A 27,304-nucleotide genomic window follows, 5' to 3' on the forward strand; every position below is an offset into this window, starting at 1 on the left:
AGCATTGATGGTCGATTTTAGAGATTCAAGTTAGATGTCGATTTCCGCCGCCATTGTCGCTCAAAGGCTAAAATTCCTTTGGAAACAATTCACACCTTGTATGAATCCATACCTCGGAGGATTGAGGCTGTAATCGCCGCAAAAGGTGGACCTACACCATATTAAACTAACTTTTGTTGAGGTTTCCAGGTGTCTCCATTATTTCGTCCAACCTCTGTCTATATATATACACATACACGTTATTATACATACATTTTAATAAAAACAGTAGAAAAAATATTATATATTATATTTATATATATGCACACACACATATATACACATCTATATATATATATATATGCTTTTATTTTTTACTAATATATACATTATATATTACATATAGCAATAATTATTATATTCTGACAGCAGCCAAAGTCAAGCTGAAACTAAGGCATGAGGTTGACTGTGCCTCCTGTTTTAAAGAAGTTAAAAGAGGATTTCTACACATTAATAGGAGCAAATGGTTCTGTCTTTTTTTTTTTCCTGTATTTAATTTAGGATTTTCTTTTGGTATACACAAAGCCCAGACAGAGCAGTGAAATACGGTTTTGCACAAATATCACTCATTACGTAAGCAGTCTACCTCATTTTTGTCATGAGCTGGAACACGACTAAAATATTCGCAGGACTGCCAGAACAAGATGTTCTCCTCGCTGAATTCTTTCTTTAGAAATTCCTGCAGGGGGATAAGACAAAAATACAGATTACAATGAAACCTGCACGTACATAGATCACCTCCACTACAGGCGTGTCTGTACATATAAAGCGGCCAAAAGAGTGGTGAAATCTGGGGGAAAATAAGGACCAGTTACAGCCCAGTACGGTCAGTGGTACATTAGGTAGCATCCAATTTTTTTCCATAGTAGTTTCACACCAAGCCTTAGCTTTCAAAAAAGAAAACCCTATTTGAACAATACCATTTTATTAGGCGATTCCACCAGCAATTATCTTATTTCCACGAATCTCCCTTTTCGAAATAAAAGTGATCAGCAATGATCGCCGGGTGAACCTGGCAGTGACAGCAGGCAATTTCCCTACAGCACCACCATTGGGCAAATGAAGCATTACACAGTTTCCATTAAGATGTCTACACACCTGTACAAGCAGGATCCTCCAGAGAAGGAAATTCATATACTCTTTTTTTTTTTTTTTTTCTTTGCCAGACAACTCCAATTAAAGGATATGCGCCAAAATTAGAAGTCATCTCCTAACCGTTGAGGTGTCCGACCTCTGAGACTCTAAACGTCCCTTCAGAATGAAGCAAAGATTGAGCATGCGCACCTACACTCCATTCATTCTTAATGGGAGAGGTGGACACACGCGGTCCTATCGAGAATGAACGGATCATAAATATGCATGAACAACCTCTAGTCCATTCAGATGACCTCTTCAAAGCCAGGTTCTTGGGATTGGTAGAAGCACCAGAGGTCAGACCCCCAGTGATGGTATTCCCTATCCTATACGTTGGGCGCTAACTTCTAATCTGGGTGCAAACAATTTAAGTCTACAGAATCTTTACAGAAGGCACCAAGCCTGAACCGGAATACCCACATAGTGAACTCATTATTGTAATTTCCACATACAACTTGTTCTTCTCTGCAGACTGATTGTCAGACCGTTTTTAATGAGCCACTTGAGCAGCAGCTGCTCCACTCATGGCTTGAAGAGCACTTGGCAATTACTCTGCTTTATAACAGTTCCCTAACACCAGTTTGCCTCACCAAGCCCCATGCACTTGGCTGCTCTTGGCTCTCTTCTGAGCATGTGTCTGGGATAAGTCATGCTTTCTGCAACTTTATAGATTTAGCAGAAAACAATTTGACAACCAATTTACCAAAATTTGGACAAGGTCTACCAGGACCACAGCAGTTTTCTCGTAGGATGGTTACCATATAAACCATCCTGACTTCACCCCAAAAAGTAATTCAGTCTGAGAAATGAGAAATGACTCATCAGTGACAGAAATTTACTAACCGTGAAATATCGAACCCCAATTGGATCCTGAAGAAGACGTTCGAACGATACAGCCCAACTGGCCACCCGCCGCTCTCCGAGCCTCCGGCAGCTCTGCACACTGGGCAGGCTGGCATTGCTGCTCAGGCTGTTCTCGCTGATGCATCCTTTAAGATCAGTGCTGTTCAGTTCTACCAAGAAAACCAAGGAGAAAATTATGAAGTACAATGTAGGTCGGTCATCAGTCATTCATTTCCATACAGAAGTAGTACATGGGTAGTAGCCAATATAGTTAGGAAGTACTGACGTGCACTAGAGAAGATGGCATTTCACAGGAGATTTATTTAGAACTTTTTGGAGTGCTGTATATCACCTGATCAGCTTTCATGCAGCGCCACCATAGGTGAAGGAAGGCATTACACTGTGCCCATTAACATTAACATTCACTGAGTAAAACCCATCTGTATGCAGTCATGCTTCAAGGAAGTCCACTGAGCACCCATTGATTCCTACATTGTAGGTCCACTGGACACCCATAGATTTCTACATTGTAGGTCCATTGGGCACCCATTGATTTCTACATTGTAGGTCCATTGGGCGCCCATTGATTCCTGCATTGTGGGTCCATTGGGCACCCATTGTTTCCTACATTGCAGGTCCATTGGGCGCCCATTAATTTCTACTTTGTAGGTCCATTGGGCGCCCATTGTTTCCTACATTGTAGGTCCATTGGGCGCCCATTGATTTCTACATTGCAGGTCCATTGGGCACCAATTGATTCCTACATTGTAGGTCCATTGGGTGCCCATTGATTCCTATATTGTAGGTCCATTGGGCGCTCATTGATTCCTACAAGGAGGGCCATTGTTTAACAACAATAAAGAGATAAAATGGGCTCACGGTTGATAATGAGCAAAGTATCTCCAATCAAAGTCTGTAGGACTGAGAGAAGTCAGGCGTTGTAGACTCGAGCCAGCCAATCTAGTGGGCTGGCAATAGAGCCTTTATGCCTGTACACATCTTTTTCTCAATGTCTATAACAATATTTACAGCAAATGGAAAAAAAAAATCTAAAATACTGTAAGGAAGATAAAAAACACACTCAAAGCAATAAGTGCGATCACACCATGATTATGGAGAAAATGGTTTGTCTGGCATCCAATAACATAACCTTGTAAACCTTTTCTCTTCCGACATGTGCAAATATTATTTGAGAAAAGTGACACTATAAAACAATGGCAAGGACACGCTGAACAATCAAGTGATTTAATATAGGTATAAATGTGTTTTATCACCTTGTTCCGTGCAGAAAACAGTAAATTCTAAGTTCAGTCCTTACAGGGTCTGCCGTAGTCCGTGCACCACGGTTACATCTTACAGTATCAGAACTTTTATCTCAGTTTTGGCAAAAAACCGTACACCCTTAAGAAGAGGCTGGCTACATAGTGATCCAACATAGGGGACGCACCCGTTCTGACAGCAGGCAATCAAATCATCACACAGCCCACAAGCCCGTGGAGGAGAAGCTTGTCAGGATAATTAAGCCTCCCCCTCTACATTGCGTGTGCAGGGTGGCAGTCAATGGGCAATCAACTTGACTAGAGAAAGGAGAATGTACCGAAGACCTATCATTATGTGAACAGGCCATGTGCAACAAAAGAGGGCTTTCCACAATCATCTACGAGCAGAAAAGGCCTGTTATTTTCATTATTGTTTATTTAGTATGTGCCAAGAAATTCTGCAGAGCAACGGAGGAGACGCGTCGGGGAAATGTGCTCATCCATGGAAAATATACAATAGGTCGAAGCTCGAAAACTGGAACGGATAGGGGCTTACTGTGCCTATAAGATGGTGCGGCCATTGATAGAACAACATTATCCCTACATGAACCCAAATTGGTGAGGACAAATAGATGTTAGAATTTGTGCTCGAGGAGACCTCATTAAGCGCTTGTTCTTTGGGCCAATATTTATTTTGTATTTGGTTATCGAGCATCTACTTTGGTCATTTTTCGAAGCTGATAACGACTGTCCACAGAGATTGAGGTAAATTATATAATCTGATTTTAGTAGGATTTTAATAATGAAATACCTGTTAAGAAGCACATATAGTCTTAGCGAGCGGAGAAACTGGCATTTACCACTTGTACCATAGTCAGTCTTTACGGTGCTAGCGGTGACGTAATGAAGGTTACCGCAGGTCATCGGCCGGCTATCAGTAAACTGTGTGTGGGAACAGCTTTCAATGACCGGCGGTAACCTCAATGATGTCACCGCAGGTCATGATTGCTGCGCTCTGACCCTCAGTGTCTCCTGGATGCCAGGCTGAATGGTCGCATCACACCACTGTTCAACAAGGCATCCAGATGAAGCAGAGATGGATTACAGATTGGCAAATGGATTATTGTCAGACAGGTGAGGAATGTGGATTTTTATTATTTTCATTTTTACAGTAATAAATGGGAAAATGAGGGTGACTAACCATATTTGCCACCACATTAGGGCAAATAATGCGTCAGATTTTGTGCATCTTATGGATGCACCATTTCTGGGGCGGCTGAGAGCTGATGTTGGTAGCCTAAGAGGGGGGCCTATATCCATGGCCCCTTCCCTGGCTATTAATATCACCCTACAGCTGTCTGTTTAGCCTTTGCAGGTTAAAATTTACAAGGTGACCCTACGTTATTTTTTCTCTGTAGTCCCAGAAAACTAACCAGTAAAGGCTAAGCAAACAGCTGTGAGCTGTTAATAGCCTGGGAACCTTTTTGGATATTGTCTACTTTCCCAGATTAGCAACATCAGCCCCCAGCCGTGGGCTTTCCCACTGCTGGTCTTGAAAAGTATGCGGGAGTCCACGACAATTTTCTTAAATTAATTAATTTTACACAAGATGTACACAGCGTGTGCTGAATACAACGCTCATTATTGTCACTTGGTCACACCGAGCTCAGGGAGACCAAGCGACAATGATCAGAGCAGTCTTCCACACCCAGTGCCTGGGAACAGAGAGAACTGTACCGCTTTTACCAGGCGACTGTACATGTCGCACTGATGACAGATGGAGGTTATCAGTGTGTGGGACGTTTTGCGGCCTGTGCTGCTCATAAAAAAAACGGACATGTCTGCAGGTTTTCACATGAACGGACATGAAAAACGGACATGTGAAGGGGGCCTTAGACTCAGTATCTAATGTCCAATTTCACTGGCAGAACAGATCAACTGTAGAGCTAGTGGTACGGCCATTTCTACATAGTATCCCAGGAGGGCTTTTTCAAAACGACAACAACAGGCCGCAACGTGGTGGTGTTACTATGAGCTGCCTGCGTGGCCCAAATGTACTACCGTGTCTCCGGACTTGTCTCCCATTGAGTACATCTGGGACATCATTGGTCAGCAATTACAAAAGGGGAGCAGCAGATCTTGATTTGCCCAAGTGCATTTTGAGCAGCAGAACCTTCCTCAGATGACCATTAAAGGGAACCTGTCACCAGTGTGCAGGCACCAGGAAAAGTCAGAGGCCCAGCGCCTGCACACTGCAGAACTTTGCTCTGCCCTCAACAGGGCAGATGAGCACGCCAGCGCAGGAATGCGATGCCGGGAAGACTATGTAGATCATGCAGGAACGCGTCATCCACACGAACTAAGAAGGAGAGCGGCATCACAAAAAGAAGGGAGGCGACAGACCAAGACCAGCAACACCTCTTGGACCGGACTGCCCCCAGGTGAGTATAATAGAAGCCATTTTTCTTCTCTTTCAGGTTGGATAGGGGGCTTATCTACAGAATTATAGAATAGATAAGCCCTGAAAGGCGGCGGCCATAACTCGTATCTGCCAAACCTGGTGACAGGTTCCCTTTAATAACCTCATTGATAGCAGCAGAAGCTATAAGTGCGGGAATTTCTGCACATGGCTCTCATACTCCATACAGAATAAATCGAGAAGTTTTGAAAAATTTGTTTCCATTTTTTCATTATTTGCATATTATTAACATGTCTGATTTCCACAATTCCACGACTTTAGCTTCTTGGTATTGCAATTTCAATGTTGAGCACTATATCTGGCAGCACGTTGTAGGAAAGGGTCTGGGGTTTTTTTTTTTATTTTAACAGAGCCAAAACTCAACCTACAGTTTGGCTAAGGATTTTTACTATAGTGAGAATAAATTTTGTCAAACTTAGCCAAGACACATAAAAAGACTGGAAACAAACATAAAAACACAAGCGATGGAGGTGATGGCATCCAAGTTGGCTTACAAGTCCGGCCTGAATCTATCATTACACGCCAATTCTCATAGGTTAGCTCACGTTTGTCCTCATTTCCACATTTCGGTCTCCGAGGCACTCATCCAGCTCGCTATAGAACAGGAGAAGTGACATGTAGAGGAAGCCCAGGAGGAAGAAACTCAAGTTTTGAGAGTTTGCATCAAGTCAGCTTTCACTGGACATTTTCCTAACCAGAAGCCTGGGTTTCCTCTACAAGTCTCCAGCCGTGCGGTCACAAGGACCCCAGGCTCGAATGAAATGTGCTGCTCTAGATCTGCCAGAAAATTGCTCTTAGCCTTTCCACTATCTTAATATTACCAGGATAAGACATATACTACAAATATCTAATGACTTGACGGCCACGAGACATAACGATGCGGGGATCAAACAGATTTTTCGAGTATGCTTGGATAACACCTTATCCGAGCACATTCGCTCATCACTATTTGATATTAATAAAATACAATCTTGCACAGCAAAAATGGAGAAAGATAAATTTTAAGTCTCCACCATACAACTCTTACGGTATTTGGTTTGTCTGGTGTGGGAAACCCATATTCAAGTACTCTAGTACAGTATAAAAAAAAATCCACATGGCTGCCATCTTCCAGGAACTGTGCCACTCCTGTATACAGGTTGTGTCTGGTATTGCAGCATAGCTACATTGACGTGAAAGGGGCGATGCTGCAATACCATACACACAATAATGTGGTACTGTTTTGTGGGAGAGAAAAAAAAAAACAGCCTTTTTTCTTTATATAATTTGGGACAACCATTTTAAAATCAGTGTTCCCTAATTTAGGATTCTCATCTATCAGCCAGATTTGGGAGCAGCTATAGAGAGTGTCTCTCACTCCGGAGGACTCAGCCTGACCTTTCATTACATCCAATGTTCACTGATTTTTTTTTTTTTTTTTTAAAGAGAACTGTGCAATACTCCACTTCTCCACTGGGAGTGCTGCAGAGGAATTGAACACTTGAGACTATGTGTTACCACTGATCGCTGTGATCAGCTTATTGACTGGGGAGCCTTTAACAAAAAAAAGTTTTGAGAAATATTTATTGGGTGAAATATTAACACTATATCTGCCATTATGGGATAGGGTATTTTCTTATCCAGGTTTTCTTTGCCCTTTTATAATCCTACGGTGTTTTAAGAAATAAGACTCAGTAAGAAGGGTGGTTTGCAGTGCAGAGAAGGCCCGATTCTATATTTTTAACCTTTGCTGACAGCTGGGATTTGATTGATTTATATTGGTGGGAGCAGATTTTTTTTTTCTAAAGTAACTGGCAATTGCCTACAGAATCTGTCTGATCGGTTATTATAACATTATTCATGTGCTGTTTCTCCCCATTTCTGCTCCTCTATAAATAACCTATTTTGCTCTAACTAAACATGAAATTGCTGCTTTCTCATGTGCGATGAATTCCTGGTGACATGATATACATCTTCCAAACACTGTGAGAATAAGGCAGTGTTTATCTTGCATCTCTCTGATCCACCCAAGATTTTATCCCAGATAACAGTTATCTCAGCGTTCTGTGAAATATCCTGTAAAATGTTGATTTCTGCTTTTCACCTCTCCATAAATACCAGATTTAATGGAGGTTACCTTTCTTGCAAGTTACCTAAAGCTTGTGGTCATCAGGAAAATCACTATTTTTCTTGTGCGCTTTATGTTTGCAGGGCATGTAAAGACGAAATTAACAGCGGTACATGAACGCATGGCAAAGCAGATGAATGAACTGCTAGAAGAAGGCCACCACCCAGCTTGGCTAACACAAGGTAGAACAGTGCTGATCTTGAAGGAATCTCATAAAGGAACAGTTCCATCCAACTACCGTCCAATAACCTGCCTTACAACAACATGGAAACTCCTGTCAGGCATCATAGCCACCAAGCTACAGAACCATATGAACCAGTACATGCATCCAACTCAGAAAGGCATTGGAACCAACACCAGAGGCTCTAAGCACCAGTAGATAGAGCAGTCGCTCAAGACTCAAGATCCAGACAGACCAATCCCAGAACCACCTGGACTGCTACACACATGGATCTGTGAATGATTGGCTTTCTACAATGTCAACAGGAAATTAAGACTCAATTGGACTACGGAGAACAACATTGGAAGTCAATGCAAGACATCTAGCACAAGTGACCATCAAATGCAGCATATACCAAGGTGATGCACTGTCCCCATTGCTGTTCTGCATAGGCTTGAACCCCTCAGTCAGATAATTACAGAGTCTGGCTATGGATACACGTTCAAGGGTGGAAGCACCATCAGCCACCTCCTCTACATGGATGACATCAAGCTGTATGCAAAAAACGAACGAGACATCAATTCACTGATCCACCTGACAGGGATCTACAGCGAAGACATCGGGATGTCCTTTGGACTGGAGAAGAGTGGCCGGCTGGTAATAAAGAGAAGCAAGGTAGTCAAGACGGATGGAGTGGAATTACCAGCAGGCCACATAGCAGATGTACAGACATGACATGCTACAAGTACCTCGGCATCCCACTGGGATACGGTAACCATGATGAGGAGGCAAGGAAAGCAGCAACATCCAAATACCATCAGAGGGTAAGACAGGTCCTGAAGAGCCACAGCTGAATGGGAAGAATAAAATCCGTGCCATCAATACATATGCCCTGCCAGTTATCAGATACCCTGCTGGCATAGTGTGCTGGCCAAAAGAAGAGATGGAAGCTGCAGATGTGAAGGCACGAAAGCTCCTCACAATGCATGGCGGTCTCCACCCCAAGTCTAGCACCAAAAGATTGTATACCAACAGAAAGGAGGGTTGTCGTGCCTTTCACGGATGAAACAAGGAGTATCCAGGAATACATCAGAAGAATGGCGCCAAAAGATGAGATGCTGAGAGAAAGCAGCAACAACAACAGATCTGGAAGGAAGAACAGGAACATGAAGCGCCATGGCAAGACAAGCCGCTGCATGGGATAGACCACCGACAGATAATGGAAGTAGTTGACATGGAGAAATCCTACCAATGGCTGGAGAAAGCTGGACGCCGAGACAGCACAGACCCACTATTCATAGCGGCACAAGAGCAAGCACTAAGTACTAGATCCATAGAAGCAAGAATCTACCACACAAGACAAGACCCAAGGTGCAGACTATGCAAAGAAACCTCAGAAACCGTCCAACACAGTATCAGGATGCAAAATGCAAGAACAGCGTATACCGAACACCACAACCAAGTAGCGGGAATTGTATACAGGAACATCTGCACAGCATATGGGCTGAGTCCCCCTAAGTCCAGGGGGGAAACCCCAGAAAAAGTGGTGGAAAATGAAAGGGCTAAAATCCTGTGGGACTTCAAGACCCAGACGGATAAGCAGGTGTTGGCTAACCAACCAGACATTGTCATAGTAGACAAGGATCAGAAGACAGCAATGATAATAGATGTGGCAGTGCGAAGTGACAGCAACATCAGAAAGAAGGAATATGAGAAGATGGAGAAATATCAGGGCCTCAATGGAGAACTGGAGAAGATGTGGAAGGTGAAGGCAACAGTGATTCATTCCAGTGGTGATAGGAGCACTTGGAGCAGTGACCCCTAAGTTTGGAAGAATGGCTACAACAGATCCCGGGAGCAACATCTCAGCTCTCTGTCCAGAAAAGCACAATACTGGTAACAACTAAGATCCTGCTCAGCACCCTCAAACTCCCAGGCCTCTGGTAGAGTACCCAAGAATGAGGAAGAAGAACAAACACCACCCATATTGAGGGGTGAGAAGGAAGTTTTTTTTTTTTTATAATATATATATATATACACACACACACACACACATATATATATATATATATATACACACACATACATACATACATACACACACACATATATACACACACACACTAGCTAAGAGCCCGGCGCTGCCCGGGCATAGAAACTAACTGTGGTGGTTAGTTATTGCAAATTATAATTATCCTCCATCCCATAGTCCCGTGCCCATATACCCATCATACATATCCTCCATCCCATAGTCCCAAGCCCATATACCCATCACACATCCTCCATCCCATAGTCCCATGCCCATATACCCATCATACATATCCTCCATCCCATAGTCCCATGCCCATATACCCATCATACATATCCTCCATCCCATAGTCCCATGCCCAGATACCCATCATACATATCCTCCATCTCATAGTCCCATGCCCATATACCCATCATACATATCCTCCATCCCATAGTCCCATCACACATCCTCCAGCCCATAGTCCCATGCCCATATATCCATCATACATATCCTCCATCCCATAGTCCCATGCCCAGATACCCATCATACATATCCTCCATCCCATAGTCCCATGCCCATATACCCATCACACATCCTCCATCCCATAGTCCCATGCCCATATACCCATCATACATATTCTCCATCCCATACTCCCATGCCTATATACCCATCACACATCCTCCATCCCATAGTCCCATGCCCATATACCCATCATACATATTCTCCATCCCATAGTCCCATGCCCATATACCCATCATACATATCCTCCATCCCATAGTCCCATGCCTATATACCCATCACACATCCTCCATCCCATAGTCCCATGCCCATATACCCATCATACATATTCTCCATCCCATAGTCCCATGCCCATATACCCATCATTAATATTCTCCATCCCATAGTCCCATGCCCATATACCCATCACACATCCTTCATCCCATAGTCCCATGCCCATATACCCATCATACATATTCTCCATCCCATACTCCCATGCCTATATACCCATCACACATCCTCCATCCCATAGTCCCATACCCATATACCCATCATACATATTCTCCATCCCATAGTCCCGTGCCCATATACCCATCATACATATCCTCCATCCCATAGTCCCATGCCTATATACCCATCACACATCCTCCATCCCATAGTCCCATGCCCATCATACATATTCTCCATCCCATAGTCCCATGCCCATATACCCATCATTAATATTCTCCATCCCATAGTCCCATGCCCATATACCCATCACACATCCTTCATCTCATAGTCCCATGCCCATATACCCATCATACATTCTCCATCCCATAGTCCTGTGACCATATACCCGTCATACATATCCTCCATCCCATAGTCCAGTGCCAATATACCCATCACACATCCTCCATCCCATAGTCAACCAATATGACATCATAATGAGCGGCGGGGCTTGCAACCTATGACGACATGAGCATCGCCATGGCAACCATTGTGACATCATAATGAGGGGCGGGGCTTGACGCGCACACACTTTTTCCCCAGTATGTAGATAGGGGCAAAATTGTTCGGTGAATTGGAACGCGCGGGGTTAAAATTTCGCCTCACAACATAGCTTGGACGCTCTCAGGGTCCAGACGTGTGACTGTGCCAAATTTTGTGGCTGCAGCTGCGACGGTGCGGATGCCTATCCCGGACACACACACACACACTTGAGCTTTATATAATAGATATATACATATTTATTTATCTTATTTTTTTTTTTTTTTTTTTTTTTTTTAAGTATATATATTCTGGCTTACAGTATGCCTGTCTGAATGCTTGTATTTAAGGGGATTGTACAGGATTTAAAAAGAAAAAAAAAAAAAAAAAAAAACAACAACACATAAAAAGGATATATAGACAGTATATATATTTTAAATCTGGTACAATCCCTTTCAATACAGGCATTTAGATAGCCCACCGTGAGTCAGAGCTTGGAATTAAATTGCTATTCCAATATTCAGTATTTTTCTAACCTATAACAATGAACAGAGCGAGTGGTTGCCCACGCAGCCACCTCTACACTCCAGGTAGTGTACGGCGGGATACCATTCTTGATATAGATGGTGTAACATGAAGCTCGTAGGCCCCAAAATAAAATCTTAACGAGACCCACAACTATCATTGGTCCATAATCGTAATGGTCTTCCCATATGGGTTTAAAGGGTCCTTATTGGCCCTTTAGGCTCCAGTTAAGACAAAAAAAGTTTTTTTTTTTATTTTTGTGCCAGTATCATTAAGTGCACTATATTTATGAATTAGACGCAAAAAAAATAAATAAATAAAAATAAAGTCCATAAGAAAAAAAATGCAAATCATACATGAGACCTATTAAATTTAGGCTATGCAGTAAGTTCCTCGGCAGTCCTATGTAATTTCCTAGAAGTTGTGTTTGCACCGTTTTGCAAACTCATCTCTGCTAGTTCAGAGCTGGTTGTATGTTACTTGCACAGAATTTTCAGTCCGACAACAAATGCTCCTGGAAATTAATATGCAAAGAATTAATAGTTGCATCACTGTCTACCTGTTAAAACCGTGCATCATCCGTGGTACAGAGTCAACACACGTCTAGGAAAGAGCTTGTTCAGGCAAATAGGAAAAAAGGCACAAAACACTTCACACAAACCATAAAAAGTTAAAAAAAAAAAAAAAAAAGTAAGTGACCCCCAGAACACAAGGACAAGCCTTTTACCTGGGTAGAGCTGGTAGGAACCCGTGTGCCATCTCACCAGATACTTCAACTCGCTCACAGAGAACCAGCCATCAGAACCCATGCCCACTTCAGCTGCTAGTCCCCATGGCCCCGGCGCGCACAGGCAATAAAATGGCACATAGCTCCTCGCCAATAGCTCCACGGTAAAGACAAATTAATTTCATTTTCCAGCTCTGCCGTACGGACAAATTGATTTTCCTCACCCCCCTGCTCCTCCATGGCTGGAAGAAGGAGTGAAAACCGATAGTGCCCTCAACAAAGCAGCATGGGAAGGCTACTGAATTATTTAATAAAGCGGACCTTTAGCCTGCCGCAGATAAAGAGGCCTCAATTATTAAAGCCACAGCCAGGCGCGACCAACAACAAGAGAAAAACACATCAACCAACTTTATTCTTCTGTAATACTAGCACTGCTGACGGGGAGATGACTCAAGGCAACTTCTAATATTTGCCATCACAACCCGGTCGCTGAACTGATGTAGCAGAGGACCTGTCACTTGCCAAAAACGTTTTTTTCTTTACCTTGCTTAAATGCCACTGTTCTCTGGAATCCGGCATTGCTTTTATTTTGCGCCTACGCCTCTCCATTTCCGAGATATGGCCTTCTCTTCACAGAAATCTAGTCCTGTTAGACAACTAGGTGTGGTCTTCAAGACAACACCCACAGAATAGCGTTAAGGATCACGCCCACATGGTGGACAAGACTAGATTTACACTACTGTTCAAAAGTTTAGGGTCACTTAGAAATTTCCTTATTTTTGAAAGAAAAGCAGTTTTTTTTTCCCAATGAAGCTAACAATAAGTGATTCATAAATACACTCTATACATTATTAATGTGGTAAATAACTATTCTAGCTGCAAACGTCTGGTTTGTAACGCAATATATTCATAGGTGTACAGAGGCCCATTTCCAACAACCATCACTCCAGTGTTCTTATGGTACTTTGTGTTTGCTAACTGTGTAGGAAGGTTAATGGATGGTTAGAATACCCTTGTGCAACTATGTTAGCACAGCTGAAAACAGTTTGGCTGATTAGAGAAGCTATAAACCTGACCTTCCTTTGAGCTAGTTGAGAATCTGGAACATTACATTTGTAGAAAGAGAAGTGGGAGGCCCCGCTGCACAAGTGAGCAACAAGACAAGTACATTAGAGTTTGCAGTTTGAGAAATCGACACCTCACAGGTCCTCAACTGGCAGCTTCATTAAATAGTACACACAAAACACCAATGTCAACGTCTACAGTGAAGAGGCGACTCCAGGATGCTGACCTTCAGGGCAGAGTGGCAAAGAAAAAGCCATATCTGAGACTGGCTAATAAAACGAAAAGATTAATATGGGCAAAAGAACAGACATTGGACACAGGAAGATTGGAAAAAAGTGTTATGGACAGACGAATCCAAGTTTGAGGTATTTGGATCACACAGAAGAACATTTGTGAGACGCAGAACAAGTGAAAAGATGCTGGAAGAGTGCCTGATGCCATCTGTCAAGCATGGTGGAGGTAATGTGATGATCTGGGGTTGCTTTGGTGCTGGTAAAATGTGAGATTTGTACAAGGTAAAAGGGATTTTGAATAAGGAAGGCTATCACTCCATTTTGCAATGCCATGCCATACCCTGTGGACAGCGCTTGATTGGAGCCAATTTCATCCTACAACAGGACAATGAGCCAAAGCACACCTCCATATTATGCAAGAACTATTTAGGGAAGAAGCAGACAGCTGGTATTCTATCTGTAATGGAGTGGCCAGTGCAGTCACCAGATCTCAACCTCATTGAGCTGTTGCGGGAGCAACTTGACCGTATGGTATGCAAAAAGTGCCCATCAAGCCAAACCAACTTGTGGGAGGGGCTTCTGGAATCATGGGGTGAAATTTCTCCAGATTACCTCAGCAAACTAACTGCTAGAATGCCAAAGGTCTGCAATGCTGTAATTGCTGCAAAGGGAGCATTCTTTGACAACAGCAAAGTTTGAAGGAGAAAATTATTATTTAAAATAAAAATCTTTTTTTTCGAACCTTGTCAATGTCTGGACTAGATTTTAAATTCATTTGGCAACTCATTTGATTAATAAAAGTATGAGTTTTCATGGAAAACACAAAATTGTCTGGGTGACCCCAAACTTTTTAATGGTAGTGTATATACAGGGAAGATGGGGTCATATCTCAGGAACGGAGAGGCACAGGAAGAAGAGAAAAACACTGGATTCAGGAGAGCAGCGCCATCTACACCAAGGAAAATAAATTACATATTTATTGCAAATCACAGGTCCCATTTAAAGGCAAGTTTATGCTGGAAGATTTAAACAAGCGTCGATATAACAAGTAGATCTGCAGTACTTTAGAAGTCCTTTTACACGGTCGATCGGGAGATGAATGATGGACAATACGCTCGTCCACATACAGTGTGCAAACTGTCAGTAGCACATTATTAGGAAACAACGGAGTGAAAAAATAAAAATGAATAAAATATATTAACATCATACTATTAAAGGTGGTAGGAGATCAGAAAAAAAAATTATGCACTCCCCCCCCCCCCAAGGAACAGACCCAATGTCAATGGTTTGGCACTCAAATGAGGCTACGCTGTAATATCAGGCGCGACCTATAGACAAAAGTGGCGCCATTACGGGGGGAAATAAAAGATAAACAGCAAACTCTCTTCTCTACCCGAATTCAAGCCCTTTACATTTTCTATAATAAGGGATGTCACTCCCATGTTATGCATTATGCCCCCTCTTCCTGGTCTGTCTGGAATTTAGCATATTGCGCCCCCCTGGGGAATATACTAAATATCCAGAGGTTTTCTTGGAGAAGCCACGGATGGACTAAGCATTGTAAATCTATGTCAATCTCCTTTTCCGGCTTCTTAACCTTTACACCTCTAGACAAATGACACTCTGCGAAACCCGACATCCAGAGCTGGAAAACTCACCACAAACGCCAGTTTTACAAGAACTCCCAGTAAAGTCCTGAATCTGGACTGGAGCCACGCGCTTACCATGAAATATCGTCTCCATAAAACGGCAGCTATTCCCAGCCATCTACTACAGGTTAGACGCGCTCTGCTTTATACACAGAACTTTCATTAACACAGAGAGGACACAAATCTCACTACAAATGATAAGCGGTGAATCAGACCCCAAAGCAATCCTAAGAATTAGCAAACTATTTTTTTTGTAGGATCAGGGAGCGCCTTTCACAAAAATGGAAAATTTGACAAAAGTGTTTTTGTCTAGAAATAATCAACAAGGAAATTCTCCCCTAAAAGATTTTTTGGCTTAAAATTTTCAGATATACAATACCAGGCACCATTCACTAATCTCCTGATGTATTAGGCTACACGAGTCCAGTCTTTCCACAAGACCAACTATTGACACTACTGCGCCACACAACGGCGAGAGATACAGGATCTTGTTGACCTTCTTCAAGGAGGAGTTCTAATTTTTCAAAGGCCAGCTTCACACTCTGTACTGAGCTCGATTTTTTGGACAGGTCACGGGTCTTCTGACCTGAACTCAACAGCCACGAGCCACGAGACCCGTGACCAATCACTACTCGTAATGGGATTTTCCAGTATCTGACAGAGGACACCACTTAATAGTTCTATAGTTCGCACGGCGCTTAGAAACCCGCTGTTTACCTTGGTTACCAGCTCCCTGCACCAGCGCGCTGGTAACTAAGGTACAATGCGGATTTCTAAGCGCCACGCGGGGCTTAGAAACCCACTGTTTACCTTGGTTACCAGCTCCAGCTCGCTGATCTCCCGCCTGCCAGATGCAGCGATGCGTGCTGGCCAGCGGGATACCAACGATCAAAAAAAATGTGCAGGGCTTTCCACAACAATCAGCGATACCCGGCAGGGGGGCCGGTCGCAAAACTTGTGACTCAGCAGCGATCTCGCTAGAGAGATCGCTGTGTGTGACGGGGGGCTTAACATCTAAAGTTGTTCTTCCTTTGGATTCCCAGGAGTAGCACAGAAAGAAGGGAGCATAACCTCCTGAATTCTATGGAACTAGGAAACTACTTTGGGAAGATAGGCCGATTTTCGAACTACCATATCTTCCAGGATCTGTGTAAACATAGGATTATCAGACAAAGCATGAAAATCACTAATGCTCCATGCCGAAGTAAGGGCGACCAGGATGATGGTTTTTAGTGTAGGGACCTTAAAAGACGTGGAATCCACGAGTTCAAACGAAGGCTTTGATACAGCCGCGAGCACCAGATTAAGATACCAGGGTACCATCTTTGGCAGCAAGTCTAGATCGAAACCTTGCGTTAATAAATCGAGAAATCCACCAGTTATTATCCAAATTATAGTTATATAAAGCACCCAGAGCAGTTACCTGGACCTTAAGAGTACTAATGGATAGACCTTATTCTAACCCCGTCTGGAGGGGTGGGGGGGGGGGACTGTTTTGACCTTTGACCTGTATTCTGTCCACTACACCTACTCCTGAGCTGGTCAGAAATTTCTTCCATATACTGCCATATATGTTTGTCATTCCCTGGGTGGTGGAGTGGGACAGATATAGGGGCGGATTCAGGAATTCAGCAAGGAATGTGGCCCCAGCATCTTCACCATCAGAAGTAATCTAGGGAGCAGGGATAGCCAAGGCACCGCTAGCATTAAGAACAGGGAAGGAGCAGCTGGCCCAGGTTAATCTGACAACAGAATCATGACACTTGCCTTCCACAATGAACCTTTCCGGAACTTGGTTTCTGTCACACATTTCCTAGGTTTTCCCTAACCAAGGAAAATGACAAGAAACCCTAATTACAAGGTGAACATTCAGGAAGGTCACTTCCCATTCAGAAGCAGTTTCAATTCCGGATTATGAGGAATCATCTCGTCTGAATGATCGCCTTTGGAAGCTGTGGACTCGTCCATCCTGCTGGCACAATCCAACTTTCCTGGTGCTGCCGCTGGTTACGGCTGAGGAGGGTCTTCACAGGTGGTCACCTAGCAGCTCCTCCACTGGGATGACCACAGTTTTCATCCAGCAGTGGAGTAACAGCACTGCTATTCGAATTTGGCGCCTCCCCCGGCATACCCTGAAAGTGGATCCATCACATCTGGAGCTCCTAACATCACCGGCATGCTCATTATCACAGATCTATGCACCCTACCTATGTGCAGGCTAGAGTCAAAGCAGCGTGTGGCAGACATCAGTTTACTATGCTGCCGCCATCTAGCTTCACCAGGTGTTTTTCCCTTGGAACCGAAGTGATGCCTCAATAACCCACCTGCTCCGGCTGCAGCAGTGACAAACCGCTAACTCAGGTGACCAGGCCAAGATCTGGTAAGTCTTAATTTCCCACGACGATCATTCCCCTGGACAACTCCAAGTTGTAGGTTCCATCCCCAAGGACAGGAAATCAACCGATATGGTGGCGAGGCGCCGCCCTTTAATTCTGTAGGTTTCCTGTCCATGTAGAGAGGATCCCATCTCTCCAGTGGTGCCGTCAGGGGTGATTTGGCATGCCAAAACACCATCAATTTAATAATATAATATGGTCAACAGTTAATCATACACATTATAATAATGTCACAGATAGAGACAGGATTGTCCAACAGTCTAATGTGAATGGTTGCCCCCACCCCCTGACAGATTGTTGGGTAGGTAAAGATCTACAATGTTCGATTTCAGACTGACTATACTTTTGCTCTCCCTGAAAAAAAAAAAAAATCCACCACCAGAGGAGTCTGAAAGAGTCATAAATAGGATAGCTGGGCGACATAGATGACTGCTGAATTATCTAGAGTATATTGCTGGGCTCTGGTCAAGACTTCATAATTTTGAGCCAACTGGACAAGAAGATCGCTAGTGATCTTGTAGAACCTTATCAGGTCTCTTTACGTGAGAAAGACTGAAAACAAGAAAATCCATGGGGATTTCACAGTAATGGCTGTAACTTCAGCTCTAACTGCCTAAAGGACCATGTAAATCAAATCATTAACCAAGTGTAAAAAGTCAACCTCAGCGAAGCTCCATGTGTGTCCTCACCGCAGGTTACCATACTGAGGTCAACTATGCCCAATACAACAACATTATTGTACTTTATGGGGGTATGCAGAGGAAACGAGTCATCAAGAACACACAAAAAAAATTCTGTGAAAATGGACAAAAAGAGAGGGTAGAGGTATCTACAACAGTCAAAACTGAGACGATACCAGTCTGTCAATGGCCTCTGCAAAAGCAAATTATTTAAAAAGGTTGTCTGGTTCAGAAAACCAGTGTTCATTTTCTTGTATTGTAATCGGACATTGAGCATTAGTAGAGTCCCTTAATTATTTAGGGCAGAGAAGGGTCTACAAAGAACTATTTGGGAGGACCCCACATTACATGGACAGCAAAAAGCTTCACGTCAAGTTTTATTCCACCTGACTCTCGCCTGAAGTTTAGCGCCAGATTGTTTTCTTCTTCCTGGAGATCAGCTGCCGCCAGGTCTGTCTGGCAGCATCTTTCTCAGAAAATATAGAAGTGGCTCAGTCAATCGTTCTGGTGGATGAAGGAGCGTCGGGAGAGATGGTTGTCAGCTGAACAACTGTTTGGTAGACAGCTCAATATGGAGTATGGGGGCCTGTCCTAGATGACATACACCACACTACTATTGCGATAAAAGCATTCCGCTCCAACTGTTGGGAAAGGTTCAGACAGGGAGATTTGGACACAAAAATATGGACCTTTACTGTTTTTTGAATTGTGTGAGCAGTAGTTCATCCCCCTTAAAATGGATTGTAAGTGAGCTAAACAGTGATATCAGGGACATCGTCAATATAAAAATCTAACTAGCATTGCCTGAGAGAATAATTTCTATGTAAATGAAGGGGCTACAGTTCACACTTGGCGTGGCCAAGAGCTCGGTGCGCCAATACGTTCCCTCATTTTATATATTGGGGGTATCTCTGCTTCTGATTGACATAGCTCACTTCCCAGAGAAAGTGCTGCCTAAACTCAGCCTGCCCGTTCCCCACCATGGTGGCTGGGTGCGGTCTCTTTACACCCCGCTGACTTACTACACCGATACACCCAGAAGTTTAACGAGTGGTGTCAGAATACAGGAGCAAAGGAAAAGCAAACAGCCAGGCACCGGCAGTGTCAGTGCGTACTAGTGTGCCCGAGTTTAGGCTCTGGGAAGCGAGCGCCATCAACAAGAAGCGAAGGAAGCCCGCAACATACAAAATGAGGGGGCGTAATGCCACTAATGCACCATAGCCCCCTCATTTCAATAAAATTAAAATGTATTTTCTCAGCCACTGTACGAGCAACAGGTACAGCGTTCGTATTATTTTATAGGTGTCAAGTCCCCTATATCACTGTATAGCTCGCATAAGATCCATTTTGGGGGGGATGACAGACTCGCCCTACATCATTCAAGACTTGGATGCTTTTCTTTGAAACAGTCCATAGGTTGTGTATAGTATTGTAGCAGCAGCTTCAATAAATTTAATTGAACTAAGCTGCAATACCAGACATAACCTAAGTCCAAAAGTGGCGCTGTTTCTGGAATTTGTGTATTTTTTAAGTGTACTGTTATCATTAATTATAGGGAGTAGAGTAAAAAAAAAAAAAAAAAAAAAAAAAAATGTTGTTTACTCATTATATAACATTTTGATTGACAGAAAACACTCTTACTCCCCCCATCGCTTCGTAAACCTCGGCCGGGATCCGGCAATGTGCTGCGTTCTGGGAATTCAGTATCTCTCAAAGATTTCATAGAATCTCAGAAGAACAGAGCTGTCTTGTGTTCAAGAACTGATATAACCCCGGAAAAGTGTGTGATGGGTGAGGACACAACTATACTGATAAGACACGAGATACCCAGAGGAGTAAAGAACAAGATTACGTTCTCCATCCAGTCCATAATATCAACTCACAGAACCACAGCAGCACAAAGAAATGGGGAAAATAATCATATTACAAGTACTTCGTACTCCACAAACACTGTACTCCAGGGCAACGCCACCAGCAACATTGGCAGGGAATGGGCAACCATTCACATGCTAAGGGTATGTTCACACAAAGTATTTTGACTTGGATTTTTGTGGCAGAAAAAATTCAAAATTAAAGGGACTGTCCGGGATTGGGTGTAAGTCTGTAGTTACTTTATGTCACTGCACATTTGTGAATCCTCACAGCACGCAGTGAGCACACTGTCAGGATTCTCTGATGCCAGAAGCGGGCGGGTGCGTGACCACAAATATGTGATTTGCATACTTGTGGTCAAGTGCTGACTAGACGTGTGCGGCCTCGCTCGCTTTAAGTGTACTGAGTGATGCCGTACACGTCTAGTCGGAATGTGGCAGGAAGCATGCAAATCACATACTTGCAGTCAGATGACCACTCCAGGAGAATCCTTACACCGTGAACTGTGTTAATTCACAAGTCTGCGTCACACAGAGTGACTGCAGACTTGAGCGCCCCAAGCCTAGGCAACCCCTTTAACAGGGCAAAAAGAAAAAAAGCTCAACTGTGTCAGTCTTCGTGGTTTGTTGTATTTCATGCAGTATTTATAAAATGGCTATGAGCACACATGTGAAACGGAGCTTATAGAGAACATACAACCAGGTCCAACAAAGTCCAGATTTTAATCTTTTAGTCCAGATGCTCCACTGAGTTATCCATTTTTTTCTTTTTAATCCGCCATACGGTTCATGAGATAAGGACCTTTTTATTTAAGGCTAATTTTAATCTTTCCATGGGGGCAAGAATCACTGGATTCCTCAGGGGCGTGTTTTGGGAGGGTGGAGGATCTAAAACCACGCCCCCAAGATATCTATAGAGTCACACCTCCTTAGAAAAAAAACAAAAAGGAGCAAGAAATAAAAAGGTTCATTTCTTTCTTTGGTACTCTATGGCAGATAAAAGAAAAAAAAAAAAAAACAAGAATACTCAGGCAAGGAGCAGGAATAGAGAGGAAAAACTGGACACTTTTGACCTGGTGACCCATCCTCTTTACCCGCACAACGTCTGCATCGGTACCTACTGTTATGTATTTTTGGGAGGTCTGCAGTGACCGTACCCCAATACCGTAATTTCAATGTGATCAGTAATAGTCATCCTATCTGGCCAATGATATACAGTAACCAGCATCTAATAAAATAATGTCTATTCGGATTTAAAAAAAAAAAAAAAAAAAAAAAATGGAAAATAACTTTCCCCATCTTGACTGTGAAGAAATGTTGATTATTGCTGATTATAAAGTGGTAAGAGTATGATCCGCTAATCAAGGAAAGAGAGAAAAAAAAAAAAAAAAGGTATACCGTAATTATCCTTTTTATGCGACAAAACATCTGCCACCATTTCCAAGCAAATGTATGCGGAAGCGTCTTAATTAGTAAAACGAACAAAATAGATGCAGGGCTCTAAAAATCAGAATATGTTCTCCTGTGGGTTTGGAGAAATTCATTTTGATATTAGGTGACTGCACCTCGCCCCTGAGGACGGGGAACAGGGTCCTTGTTTCCTTGCCCACTCAACTTTGACGTGGTCATCAATCAGCTGAGAAGAGCTCAGAAAGCCAGACAAAAGATAAAGACTCCGGGTCAGACCATCATTAGGAGCCGACTGACAGGATTTCCAGTTGACTCATTCTGCAGCAGGCAATAAACAATGCAACACGGAGGCTAAAGGGGGCAAAAAACTGCGTAAAAAGTTTAGTTTAATGAACAGCAAAAATTTTAAAAAACTATACATTTAAAGAAAAAAAAACAAACAAAAAAAGTCCCTAAAAAGTGAACAGTTTAGGGGCTCTTGTTACCCATTTTTGGCAGGGTGCTGAAACTTGTTCCAGAAAAAAAACCTAGGATAGGATTGATACAGGGGTGGAGGTTTGGCTTTTAGTGCATAAAAAAAAAAAAAAAAAGAAAAGAAAATAATTCTATAGAAAGTTTTGGAAAATGCGCGGAGCATAGAAATTCGACTCGCTGATCTCCTCTACCAAAATTGCCTTTCAAGGCTCGGCAAAGCATGCTTGAGTTCGGTGACGCTTTAGCGATATCGGTATGTGTAAAACCCCCTTTAGAGGAGAACATCTAATGAGCCTCCTAAGGAGAAGACCCATGTCGTCCAATTCGGTCCATAAATCGACTGCTTAGAGGTCCGGCAAACGCTACAGGGGAGGGGACACCGCGACACATCCCGTCTGTATTGTACAAATCTAGGGCCGCTAATTCTACATTTGGCAGCTTTCATGCTAATATTCACAAAAATGTGTGCAAATATAATCCTGAGGATTGGTATTCTTTGAACAGAAAAAAAAAAAAAAAAACGGTACAACTATATTTGTACTGGTATTCCCCATTGGCAACCTGAAATGGCTGATAACAGAGAACAACAGATTAAAGGGGTTATGCACCTTTGGGGCGTAAATGATCTCACTGATGGATCCTCAGTTAACTCACCTTGCAGCCAGCAATCTACAGTATAATGCAGAGGCTACAGAATGCAAAATTGGTAATGAAACCCTAAGGCGAATATAAATTGGAATTTGAAAAAAAAAAATTCCCCAAATGGTGGACACCCCCCTTTATATTCAAAAGGATATAGGCAAAAAAGGGGATAAACTTTATTTGTAGATACTGAGTTATCTACTGAAAAATTGAGCAATATTCAAAAAAAATAAATAAAAAATAAAAAGTTCTGTATCCATTCCTCTGCTTGAAACCTGCATTGCTTGTCTCCAGGAGGGGACACACAAACCGCTCGTCCTGTTGATGGGGCGGACGCGCGGGTGCACGGCTCATGCTGTGATGACCCACGTGCCTGTGGATGGAGACAATGAAGGCTCCTTTTGGAAGCAAGAGGTGATCTTAAAAAACTTTATGTTTCAAGGGGGTTTTTTTCCCCACCCCCAAAACTAAATTAAAAGTGAATAAGTAAAAATCCAGAAAGTGCATTACTAATATTTTGAGTGATGAGACGCCTAAGACCACCCTACCCCCCCCCCCCCAAAAAAAAAAAAAGAAAAATTTTTTAAAAAAAATCGAGTTAATCCCCCGGGTACAAGAAGAGCACAGCTGATGACTGACAGACAATAGACAACTCTGCTGTGGCTCTTTTTTTGCAGTCTGTAAGGAAAAGTGTTTGACACCCTGCCTGTCCGCACACGCAGAGGATTGTGCTGGAGGCTACGGACTAAAGACAAGGCGTCTCCATGGCAGTAAGAACCCAACTTTCTCTGCTTGTCTGCAGTAAGCGATCACATGGCAGAGACATGCCCGGCTGCCCGTTCCAACCTGTCCACCCCGCTGCAAACACAGGCGAGGACGACGAGCGCCCCATCGCCTGGCACCCAGCGACACATGCACTCAGCACTGGGTCTGGGCACAAGTCAGAATAATGGGATGTTAAGGAGCCACTTAAAATAAAAAAAAAATTAAATAAATAAAAATTATATCTACATGGGAAAACAAAATCGGCTCTGCTACATCAGTCCATTTCATTCTATGCAAAATGATTCTCAGAAAGTGGTCTTACCTCCATCCGAGACTGTGGCGGCCTGCGGAAAAGAAGAGAGAGACATGAATGGATGCAAAAACGCATTACAACACCCCCTCCCAAAAAAATAATATATATATATATTTTTTTTTTTTTAATTAAAATATAGAATTCAAAATGGTGAATATCTGTCAAGTCCGGAAAGCAGGACAGATTGTGATACAGTCCCGGCTTAACACATCCAGCTGATTTGCAGCTTTGCTCCACCCTCCCGCCAGGAACAACCGAGCGACCACCTCCTCCTTGGATCATCAGAGTTTCAGTCCTATCAGTCACTCGCAGCTTATTGGAGAGAAAAAAATGCTGCTTTTGCACAAAAAACAAAAACACTAATCAGGGCCGGGATAAAAATACTCTGGAATGATTTGCATTCAGCAGATATTCTGTAGCGGGTTCAGTCGCGCACTGGAATAGGGAGGTGAACAGACAAACCATGGGACGGAGCGTAACACAATTCAGCGCACCTTCCTACCTACTTGATTTCCATCTGTCTCTGCCGCTCTCCTTCCTTCTTTGTTTGACAATTCTGGGTTTAGAATGCCAGATAAGGGCAGAGATTGCTGGAATACAAGTAGGTGGAAGGTGCAGTGAACAGTTTGGCCACACCAAGGGTGCCCCGAGCCGCTCGGCCACACCAAGGGTGCCCCGAGCCGCTCGGCCACACCAAGGGTGCCCCGAGCCGCTCGGCCACACCAAGGGTGCCCCGAGCCGCTCGGCCACACCAAGGGTGCCCCGAGCCGCTCGGCCACACCAAGGGTGCCCCGAGCCGCTCGGCCACACCAAGGGTGCCCCGAGCCGCTCGGCCACACCAAGGGTGCCCCGAGCCGCTTGGCCACACCAAGGGTGCCCTGAGCCGCTTGGCCACACCAAGGGTGCCCTGAGCCGCTTGGCCACACCAAGGGTGCCCTGAGTGTCTGTGCTTGGCTTGAGCAGTCATTTTGTAATAACAGATTCCCAGAGATGTAATGGCTCAAACAACCTGTCGACAGGAGGGGCGCAGTTTTTGAAAGACAGTTTTTCTAGTTACATTACATGCAGATCCTACGGGTCCATATGTCATTAGGCTGTGCCTCCAAGTGCAATGGTTTTTTTCCCCCCAAATGCAGCCAGCACTGGGATTGGATGTTTTTTCCCCCCTGAAATAGTTCCTCTAGGCTTCCATACAGGACTAAACAAAAAGAACACCTTATGACATGCATTTTTTTTTAAGAGTTCACATGCACTTGAAAGTGTCTCAACATGACATTAGTCAATATTGCAAAGTTCTTGTAAAAACAAGCAACTTTGCAATTTATTTGTTATCGAAAATCCTTTCCATTTTCAAAAACTGAGTTGTTGTTTTTTTTTAAAGTGTTTAATGCGCGTTGTCTAGGTTACCTACCACCTCTGTAGACTGTCAGCAGTGGCCGATTATAATTAGTGCGCGTAAGCTTTTTTTTTTTATATATATAATTTGTAAGTGTTGATCTAAAGTTGGCCAGATCTGTAGAGAGCACCATCGATGCTGTAGAGGCAAAATGGCCTGTGAGTTGAAGAGCGTACAGTTCAGCCCACCAGTTCAAAATTTCACATTTCCGAAGCGCAACGCCTCCGTCCAACAAACAGTGCGCTCCCGAGGATGAAACATGAGAAAACCCATTTAGGGAACTATCAAGCAAACGATCATTTGGCTGCCAGTTATCTTTTGCCAATTTTCTCATACACATGAACACCATGAACTTCCCGGTGTCGTCACATGGGCTGTTTACCAAGAGAATATTCCCAGCTGATATCACTTCGCAAAATGATACGAAAAAAAAAAAAAGGTCAAATCTAACTAATAGGAATATGATGATGATTAATTATAGTGGTTATTAAGGCTCAGACAACACGACACCCGGATGAGGTCTACACCACGACGAGTACAAGAACGCCACTTTAGGCAAATCAATGACGGATTCAATATTTTGCTCGTGGGGCCTTCAGATCTTTGAGGACAGGATCAATTTTGAACAATTTTTTTTACCCTAGATTTTTCATTTGATGTAAAACACGTTTTTAGTGAATTCCCATGGCAGAAACACTATTAATACAGTAATGGAGATTACATGAGTCTTTAAAGTTTTGGTGCTGTAAACATTTTTTTTTTTCTGTTGTAAATACAGCATGGGAAAAAAAGCCCTTCGGGAAAATTAAGAAGGAGCCCAGAGGGGGAAGGAGACTGACTCTGTCTAGAAGAACCTAAAAGAAAAAAAACAAAAACCTGAAATTTATTTTCTAACTCCTAGATGGTGGTAATTGTGAGCACACCGTGTGCTGTTACCGGCAATCTGTGACCATATTAGAAACCTGTATAATTCAAAGCTGGAACAAGAAGAGCTCTTGGTTATTTGATTGATGGCTACAAAAAAAAAAAATACATAAAATAAAATAATAATAATAATAATAATAATTATAATAATAATAATAATACTACAGAATCCCTCTCTGAATGCGAGTTTACAAATTAGGTGACTGCTTGCTTTCCCTTTAAGTTGGCCTCACTTTTGGCTATTGCGAGGGCGCAGGTGATCGCTCATGTCCTGTTTACTCATGCCTATGCAGTCAGGGAGCAGGATTAACTGTGCAATTATCAAAACAGTCAGACGTGGTTCACAGCTACAGTAGTATACTAACAAAAAGAAAAAGAGAGGGAAAAAAAAAAAAAAAGAGAAAATGCCCTCTGGATCACAGAACTACCCCCGCGGCTGGCAGAGCGGGCACAAGCCTGGCATCTAGTCACCAGCCTACTGCAGGATCACCACAGATAATAAGCAGAGATCACCCCAGAATCTCATGTCTGGGGGGAGACAAGGGCCCCTCTACCATGTAATGTAAGAAGGCACTAGAATTGTAAAAGCAACCTGGCAGGTGGGGGCGCTGTAACACAATGTGCAAGGAGGAAGAATGGACTTTATACTCAGGGGAGAAGTAAAAATCCACGGGATCATCAATTTGTTTGTTTGGTCGGCACAGCTGGTAGAATGATTTCTGCTCTGCTATTAAAGGG

General features: G+C 43.1%; 1 protein-coding gene across 1 annotated transcript in view; it reads right to left on the reverse strand.

Annotated features, from left to right (window-relative positions):
• The window catches only part of RGS12 (regulator of G protein signaling 12), a 190,883-nt gene that overhangs the window by 32,169 nt on the left and 131,410 nt on the right, over window positions 1–27,304 (reverse strand). Inside the window, exons 4-6 of the mRNA XM_073574567.1 lie at window positions 24,256–24,277; window positions 2,017–2,186; window positions 626–718 (exon numbers count right to left, since the gene is read on the reverse strand). Of these exons, the coding sequence (XP_073430668.1) occupies window positions 626–718; window positions 2,017–2,186; window positions 24,256–24,277 (285 nt within the window). The remainder of the gene's footprint in view (window positions 1–625; window positions 719–2,016; window positions 2,187–24,255; window positions 24,278–27,304) is intronic.

The sequence above is a fragment of the Dendrobates tinctorius genome, unplaced genomic scaffold, assembly GCF_039654945.1.
Source record: "Dendrobates tinctorius isolate UK_male_01 unplaced genomic scaffold, ASM3965494v1 ptg000039l, whole genome shotgun sequence".
Taxonomy (NCBI): domain Eukaryota; kingdom Metazoa; phylum Chordata; class Amphibia; order Anura; family Dendrobatidae; genus Dendrobates; species Dendrobates tinctorius.